This window comes from Physeter macrocephalus, chromosome 17 (assembly GCF_002837175.3).
Source record: "Physeter macrocephalus isolate SW-GA chromosome 17, ASM283717v5, whole genome shotgun sequence".
Classification (NCBI taxonomy): domain Eukaryota; kingdom Metazoa; phylum Chordata; class Mammalia; order Artiodactyla; family Physeteridae; genus Physeter; species Physeter macrocephalus.
In genome coordinates this window covers 337,771-346,103 of record NC_041230.1, presented here as the reverse complement: position 1 = coordinate 346,103, position 8,333 = coordinate 337,771, and the positions used below count along the sequence as shown (strand labels likewise).

The 8,333-nt window shown below is 58.4% G+C and overlaps 1 protein-coding gene across 3 annotated transcripts; it reads right to left on the bottom strand.

Annotated features, from left to right (window-relative positions):
* Positions 1-1,461: 1,461 nt before the first annotated feature.
* SPIB (Spi-B transcription factor) lies at positions 1,462-8,117 on the bottom strand. 3 transcript variants are annotated; one of them, XM_055079185.1, is made up of 6 exons: positions 7,790-8,117; positions 6,769-6,796; positions 4,883-4,955; positions 4,394-4,605; positions 3,837-3,987; positions 1,462-2,617 (listed from the first exon to the last, which is right to left on the bottom strand). In XM_055079185.1, the coding sequence occupies exons 1-6, from the start codon at positions 7,810-7,812 to the stop codon at positions 2,319-2,321; spliced, it is 786 nt and encodes a 261-aa protein (XP_054935160.1). In that variant the 5' UTR covers positions 7,813-8,117; the 3' UTR covers positions 1,462-2,318. The 3 variants fall into 3 exon arrangements, with proteins under 3 accessions (XP_054935160.1, XP_023988166.1, XP_023988167.1); XM_024132398.3 differs by lacking the exon at positions 7,790-8,117 and having other exon boundaries at positions 6,769-6,956; XM_024132399.3 differs by lacking the exons at positions 4,394-4,605; positions 6,769-6,796; positions 7,790-8,117 and having other exon boundaries at positions 4,883-6,053.
* Positions 8,118-8,333: the final 216 nt, after the last annotated feature.

Below are 8,333 nucleotides of genomic sequence, written 5' to 3'. Positions count from 1 at the left end.
AGTGGTGGCCGGACGCCGGGTGGGAGGAGGCGAAGGAGATGAGGGGATTGCGGGAGGAGAGGGTCTCCAGGACACCAGGTGTTTCGGGGAGGAGGGCGAGGTGGGTGTGGCTTGGAGTTAAGGCGGAGGGCGGGCGGGGAAGTAACGCCGGGTGGAGGACACGGTGTTATTGAAGACAAGTCCCTCACCGTTTTCTTCCTGCCCATCGCCACCGCCCCCCCCCCCACCATTCTTTTCCAAAACCCCCTAAGAGCCGGAAAATTCCCCGCCTCCACGGAGCGCGGCGCCAACCCGAAGGCAGCCTCCTTGTGACGTCATGGGTTGCCAGGCAGACTGCTGCGCGGCTCCTGCGGGCCCAGCAGGTTGGTGGAGCGCCTGGAGAGCCGGGAGCCTCGCTCGCTACCCGCGGGCTGTATCCAGCGAGAGGGGGACAGAGATCCGGAGGAGGGCAGAAATTCAGAAAGGGGGCACAAGACCCAGACGGAAAGGGAATCAGGAAGAGGGTGGGGAAGAACTCCAATCGTCAAGAAGAGACGGAGACAAAAACTGAATCGAACCACCAGTGCCTGCATCTCAAGCCCTGACCGCGGCCTTCAAGGGTCGGCCTGGTTTGGCTCTAACTGCCTCTTGCATCTCCTCTCTTATCTCCCCCCTCGCCGTCCCAGTGTCTCTGAGGGCCAGCAGGCCCGGATGGATGGGCAGCATTGCGGTCCCTGACAAAGGGTCCTAGAAGGTCTGTCTACCTTGATTTATTTTATTTTATTCCAAACTTGGGGTGATGATGAAGGTACCTCATTCGCAAGAGGAGGCCCTCCCAAACGACATTTTGTCCCTGGCACCGCCCCAGGGAGGCGGGTGTGCTGTCCTCTTGAGGGCAGGTCCCAGCCTGGGCTCTGCTACCAGCTGCTGTGTGCCCCCCTCAAGGACCTCTTCCCTCTCGGGTCCTTGATGCTCCTTCCTCGTCTTCCTTCTGGCTACCAGTGGGTGGATCGGTGGATTTCAGGAGATGTATCAAAGGCTTGACAGGGCTGCAAGGGACTTCCGAGATCTTCCTCCTCCTCCTCTCCCCTTTCACAGAAGGGCCAAACTGGCCCAGAAGCAGCAAGTCTTTCACCCTAGATCCCCCAGCCACCCAGGCTCAAGGACTTGGGACTCTGGCTTCTTAGCCCACAGCCTCTGACACCCCCCGAGGGTTCCAATCAGAGCTCCCACAGTTCATCCGGGCTTCTGCTCAGGCTGGATTCACACGAGAATGGTTGGGGCGAACGGACAACTGAGAGAAGCCACCGCGGTATGACAGCCAGGGGCGATGGGGACTTGAGCAGATTGCAAAACAGATTCCCCACTAGAAGCGGCCACCACCCTGCTCCAGCCTCTCCACACCGAAAAGCTGGCCCACTGTTGCTGGATTGTGCAAAGTCTCTGGTTAGAACTGACATGGGGAGGGCTGCCACGGTCACCCGGAAATCAGTTGAGTGGCCAGCACCGATCCCCGGCATGGCCCTAGGGAGGGCATTACAGGAGGCGGAGGGTCCCCGGGAGAGCTCGGAGCTGTTGGTGGGGTCCACAAAAGGGCATACCAGATGAGGATCCCAGAGGGGCCTCAGATGTGATTGGAGGATTCCAGACAAACAAGGGCACCGCAGAGGTGATCGGAGAATTGCAGACATAAACAAGTGATAGCAGGGTGGTTCCAGAGAATTAGGGGATCTCAAAGATGACAAAGGGATTTGGGGGGACAGACAGAATGAGAGTCACAGATGGGCACAGAGACATGTATGCAAAGGGTTCCCAGAGGGACCCAGACATAACTAGGAGATCTCAGATGGGACAGGAGGGACTCAGACTTGACAAGGGGATCCCAGAAAGACCCTGGACAGGGCTTAGGGTTGCTGGCAGAGTCCCCCTCTTGGTGTGATGATCTGTAGGCTCACCCTCCCCTAGAGGAGACTGGGAGATCGCAGACACACAAGGGATCTCAGACATCACAAGGGGATCCCAGAGAAGCTCTTGGGATTCTGGAAGCACTGCCCTGCCCCGCCCCTCCACACAGACACATAAGTATAGTCGTCTCTGGGTCCTTCAACCCAAGACCTGAAGATCTTGGGGCCCCTGGACATGACAAGGGAATCCCAAAGAGGCCCCAGACATGACTGGGGGGATCCCAGAGGGACCCTGGGCAGGGCTTAGGGATTGTGGCAGCGCCCCGCCCCCACAGCCAGGGTGGGGGATCCGTGGGTCCTATGACCTAGGGTGTGGGGACGCCCACGTGACACAGGCGTGGAGCCCCTGAGAGCCCCCGAGAGGCCGCCCCGGGCTCAGGCCCGGCGGGCGCCGGGCAGCAGCGCACTGTCAAACTGGTAGGTGAGCTTGCGCTTGACCTTGCGGATCTCACCGGTCTTGGCGTAGTTGCGCAGGGCGCGCGCCAGCTTCTGGTAGGTCATGCGTTTGCGGTTGCCCTTCTGCTGGCCCCAGCGGCGCGCCAGGAGCTCCTTGTGCTTCGAGGAGAACTGGAAGACCCCGGCGCCCGGCTCCACCCACCACACGCACTCGCGCATGTCTCCGCGCGTCAGCAGCCCCAGCAGGAACTGGTACAGGCGCAGCTTCTTGCGGGCCCCTGCGGCGGGTGCGGGCGCGTTAGCTGAAGCACCCTTCGGGCCCCGCCCCCCCCCTCCCCGCTTCACCCCGCCCCGGAACCGCCAAGCCTCTGTCTCCCCATCAAGAGAACTGGAGTGACGAAGGCGGCTGCTAGGTACACTTGACTGGCTCTGTCTGTGCCACACCCCCATCCGGGGCAAGTTGCTCCCCTTTCCTGAAGGTGTCACCCCAGAACCCCCGTCTCCCATCCCTGCTTTATTTTTCAGGATGTGTGTCTGTCCTGTGTCTGCATGGTGGCCAGCACATATCTGTTGAGCGCATGGATGAATCTGTGAAATGGGTTGGCAATGCTCCTCAAAGGCTTATGACAGAGCTGACTTGTGGTGAAGAGATCTGGAGTGGGTTTGAATGTGGCCATTTCTCCAGCTCCGGGTCTCTCAGTGTGTCAGTCCCACGGGGACTGGGATCCTGGGAGAGGCCAAGGGGTCTGACTCCCGGGCTCCTTTAAGCAGCAAGGGCCCCACAGAGTTGGGGGGTTCATAGCAGGCATTGGAAACAAGAACCCCACCTCTGCTATTTTCCAGCTGTGTGACGTTGGGGTGGTGACTTAACCTCTCTGAGCTGGTGTTTCCTCAGCTATCAATGAGGCTTGTGTGTGTGTTTTTACAAATCTTTCTGAAGCGCTTAGTACCAGGTGCTGCGCTAGGCACTGAACAATTATGAACTCATTTAATCTTCATCATAACCCCACGAGATACGGATAATAACAATGCCCATTTTACAGATGGGAAACTGAGGCCCAGATAGGGAAAGTAACTAATAATTCCAACTTCCAGGGGTTGTGAGTAATGGAGGTCGGGCACAGGGGCAGAAGCAGGGGTTGAATAATAGATGGGAGTTGATATAGTGATGATTTCTTTTGCTATTGTGTCCATAATGATGGTGAAGATTTACTGAGTGCCAAACACTGCTATCTCATTGACACGTATGATCCCCCCATATCCTCCCAACCACCAGCAATAGACACTATTACTGTCGTCCCCACTGTACAGATAGGAGACCAAGGCACAGAGAGGTAGAGACAGTTGCCCAAGGCAACACAGCCAGCAGATGGCAGATCTGGGAACTGCCCTCGGCGCTGGAGTATATACAGTAGTTGCTTGGGAAGACACGGTTCCTCTAACCTCCCACCCCCAACTCCAGTTGGAGTCCCTCCCACCCCACTTGCGCCCACATACCTGCCTCAGATCCCCTCCCCTCGGGGCCAGCCATGAGGGCCTCATCCGACTCGCTGTCCGAGACCTCCAGGGCGGGACTGTCCAGCAGGAGGTCCTCTTCCTCTGACAGCACGGGGCTGGGGTATGGGGCGTACGCCAGGGGGCCCAGGGTCTGTGGAAGGTCAGGGTTACCTGTAGTCCCAGGGGGAGGCCCTCCTTCTCTCACTCCCTCTGCTTTCGTCCCTTGGCTTCTTCCTGGGCCCTGGCCGTGGCCCTCCCGGCTCTGCTCACAGCCTGCACTCTGGCCTCGGTTCAGATCTCCATGGCGTGGCCAGGGGATGCCCGGGCCACCTCCGTGAGAGCCTGCTCCACACAGATAATGGCCTTTGGTGCTGCCCCTGACCCACGTTTGTGCCTCTGTCGGCTCAGTGGTGCAATGGAGTAATAATGCTGCTTAACCTTAGAGGGTCCTCAGAGGGATGAAGGGGCTCCTGTGTGCACAGGTGTTGATGCAGTGCCCGGCACCTAGGAAACCTCAGTCAAATGATGGGGAGTTTCCTGCTCACCCTGCCCCTCACCTGGCTTGTGAAGTCCTCCATGGGGTATGCTGGGAAGCCAGGCCCCGGGGCCTCCAGGCTGGGGGCCGGGTCCAGGTTCCCCACAGGGCTGTAGGTTGAGGGTCCGTAACAGAGCTGGACACCCTGGGTGTGGCCGAAGGTGGCCACAGCCGGGTCAAAGGTTTCATAGGAGGCGGCTGGGACAGCTGGACTGAGGCCGTAGCTCCATAGATCTGGGGGGAAGGGCGCTGAATCAGAAGCTGAGAGGTCTGGCCTCGGCCCCCTCCCCCTCGAAGCCCCTGCACTGGCACAGAGGGGCCATTGTGGGCTGTGCAAATCTCTGACCCCAGGATTTGCATGGGCAAGCGGGTGAGTGGGAGAGGAGGGGGGAGGTCTGGGCTAACCTTATCCTGCTGTGCCAGGTGACAGCCTCCCCTGGGCCTCAGCTCTCCCATCTGTAAAATGGACCCAAGGGGCAGGTGGAGAGGGTGCTGGGCCAGGGTCACTCACCAGGAGCCCCGTCTGAGTCGGGGTAGCTGGAGTGCTTGCAGCTGTCCAGGTCATAGAAGACTCCATCTGGGTACTGATAGGGGTTGGGAAAGAAAAGGGGTCAACCCAGGCTGCAGGGCGACCCCACCCCACCCTGGACCAGCGGGGAGACTATGACAGGCTGGGAGAGGGAAAGAAAGAGAGACACAGAGACTAGGCACCAGAGACAGGGCCAAAGAGAGGGACATCCAGAGTTACAGAGTTGGGAGATAGATACAACACAGCAGAAACACACAAAGGCCCAGACCCAGACGTGCGCGCGCGCGCGCACACACACACACACACACACACACACACACACAATGAGAGACACAGGTAGGGACATATAGAAAGAGACCAGGGTCTCGCAGAGGGACACAGCAGCCAGCTCCCACTAAGACTGTGGGCTCCCGGGAATCCCAGCACCTCACCGATACACAGTTGTGACATTGTAGCAGCTGGGGAAGGTGTAGATGAATTTCCCCAGTCTTGCCTGCCCGGGGGAGGGGGAGGGGGCCGAAGGGTGAGAGGCACAGAAGTGTTTTAAACAGAGGCAAAGAAGCTCTCCATGCTTTTTTTTTTTTTTTTCCCCCCAGTACACGGGCCTCTCACTGTTGGGGCCCCTCCCGTCGTGGAGCACAGGCTCAGCGGCCATGGGTCACGGGCCCAGCCGCTCAACGGCATGTGGGATCCTCCTGGACCGGGGCACGAACCCGTGTCCCCTGCATCGGCAGGCGGACTCCCAACCACTGCGCCACCAGGGAAGCCCTCTCCGTGCTTTTTTTAATCCACCTCCATATCACTCCGATTCATCCCAAGAGTCATGTTGCTTTAGCAATTAAAGTCTAAAACTAGACATATGCCATCCTGATAAACCAGTGATCTCACTGCAAGGTATTTATCCATGAGCACTGAAAATGTATGTCCACGAAACTGCCTTGTTCAAGAATAATCAGCGCAGCTTTAGTAACAGCCCCCAAACAGGAAACAGCCCAAGTGCCCAGAGACAGGAGAATGGACACACAAACTGTGGTGTGTTCCTAGGACGGAGTACTATACAGCAAGGAAAAAGGACCAACGTCTGACACACACTTGATGTCGCGTGAGGAAACCAGACCCAAAAGGGGTCACCTTGTGTGATTCACTTTATATAAAGCTCAAAACCAAGCAAAACTAATCCGTGATGGAAACTATCAGAGGGTTGTATGGATTGGGAAGGGATGTGAGGGAATCTTCCGGAGTGATGGTAATGTTCTATATCGCGGTCTGGTTCGTGGTTACACAGGTGTGTGCCTAAGTTAAAACCTCATTGAGCTGTACACAAGATTTGTCTCTTTCTTGACTTGTAAGGCAAACCTCAATTTTTTTTTTTTTAAAGCAAAACTCTTCAAGTTGGAGGAGGGTGGGACGTGCTGGCGAAGGGGCACCCACAGGGGGTTTCTTTCCAGCACGTGAGTGGGGTTTTATTTCTTGGACTGAGCTGTGGGTTTATGGGGGTGGGGTGTAGTATTCTGCGTGTCTGAAATAGTCCAGACTCAATTTTTGAAAATACGAAGTAAAGCAGAGAAGAGAAGAAGGAATAAGTAGATTTACTGAATGCAGGATGGACGGAGGAAGGGACACAAAGTCAAAGACACAAAGACCCACCCCTCCCCATTCGAGGAAGTGGACCAGAGTCTGAGAAGGGAAGAGATGTTAGAAAAACATCTGTGATGGAGTGGGTGGGAAGAGGAGCCTTGGAGATACCGAGGAAAAGTCAGAAAGACAAAGGGACAGGAGGAAGTGGAGGGGGAAACTGAGGCAGGGAGGTCGCGATGGGACACGTGGGTCCCCCCCACCCCTCCCTGACCCCCAGGGCCCCAACTCACCAGACAGCTGAAGTGTGGCCCGTCAAGCCTGGAGGGGGAGAGACACAGGGGCATGTCAGGGGAGTCTTCAGCCTCCTGAGTCTCTAAGTGGTTGGGCAGATGGGGGATAGGCGGCTGCAGCTGTGGCCACCGCAGCGCAGCTCGCTCACTGCTGCGTGTCTCTGTGTGAGACCAGCCCCACCACTCACCCCCACCAGGACAGGAAGTGGGGGGCGGGGGCCAGGCAAATGTTTCCCCCTCCCCCTGGATTTGCATAGACAGAGGCTGGGCGGGGGCAGGGAAAGTGAGGGAGAGAAAGTCCCGGGAGAGATGTGGGCGCCCGAAGGCGGGTGGGGGCGGGGAGGGGGCCTTGGTGAGCGAGTCGGTTAAATGGGTCCATCTTGGACCGGAGGAGAGAGATGGAGAGATGGACGTCGGGGTAGAGATGGGAAAACACAGAAGAGGCTCAGCAGAGGGGAGACGAGAGGAGGGAAGGGAGAAAGGTGTGGAGAGACAATTCACACGGCATGGGATGTAGGAAGTATTTATTAAGCCCCACAGATAGATGGGGTGGGGGACAGATGGGGAGACAGAAGGAGAGATGAGACAAACTGGAGAGACAGAGAGGGAGCAAGAGGCAGAGAACAGAGACCCAGAAACAGAAAAGATGTGCTAAAAGCACAGTGAGCAGACCCAGCGAGTGAGTCGGGGATGCAGTGAGACTCCGAAGGCGACGGGGACAGAGACCGAGATGCAGGGCCACTTGGGAGAGGACAGCAGGGCAGAGAGAAGCAAGCATCCCAAGGAAAAGAGATCTTTGGGGTCCAGGGGAGACAGGGATGGGACGGAGGAAGGAATCGAGGTGGCAGAGGAAAGAGATCCAGGAAGGGCGAGAGACAGTGTGGACCTCCCTCCCCTCCCACCCACCTGCCCCCTGGGTGGGGCAGAGACCACCACCCCTGGGGCAGGCCCGGCAGAGGGGGTCAAAGGTGAGGTGCAGGGCAGGGGTCCTGAGCACCAGTTTCGGGTGGCCCCCACTTACTGTGCAGCCTCTAGGGTGAGCATGGTGGTGCTGGGCTGGGCTTGCTGCCGCCTGCAGACACCACCCCTATTTATACCTTGGCCCAGCCCCCTGGGGGGGGGCAGGGGTGCCGGCGGCTGTGAGCTCAGCCCTCCTCGAAAATCCCCTCAGGGAGGGAGTCAGGGGAGGGGGCTGGATTGCACAACCCCTTGGTCACGTGGCAGGGAGGGTGGGCCCAGGGTCTGTCTGGATTTGGGGATCCCCAGGGTTGGGATGGGGGGATTGACCCTAAGGAGTGGAGATGGGACAGGAGCCAGATTTGGGGGGACTCTGAAAAAGTAAAGGAGGGGTCAAGGGGTCCTGTGGGCAGGGGGGGCGGGGGGAGGCTCTGGACCCAGGAACCAGCGGGGAGTGGGTTGCTGGGCGCTGGGGGCATGCAGAGCCGCCGGCGGATGAGAGCACTGGGGGGTGTCAGAGGTGGGGGTGGCCCGGGCTCTCAGAGTAGACGTGGGTTGGGCTGGGGTCCCTGAGAAAAACCCGGGCCCGAAGCCGGTGGGGACCCCAA

What these genes read in the sequence shown, in the direction of transcription:
- SPIB (XM_024132398.3), bottom strand. Translation starts at nt 6,822, where the DNA reads ATGCCCCTGTGTCTCTCCCCCTCCAGGCTTGACGGGCCACACTTCAGC. An exon ending in GGCCACACTTCAGCTGTCTG is followed by an intron (nt 4,956 to 6,768) that starts GTGAGTTGGGGC and finishes AACCCCTATCAG; the next exon opens with TACCCAGATGGAGTCTTCTA. An exon ending in GGGGAGGGGATCTGAGGCAG is followed by an intron (nt 2,618 to 3,836) that starts GTATGTGGGCGC and finishes CACCCGCCGCAG; the next exon opens with GGGCCCGCAAGAAGCTGCGC.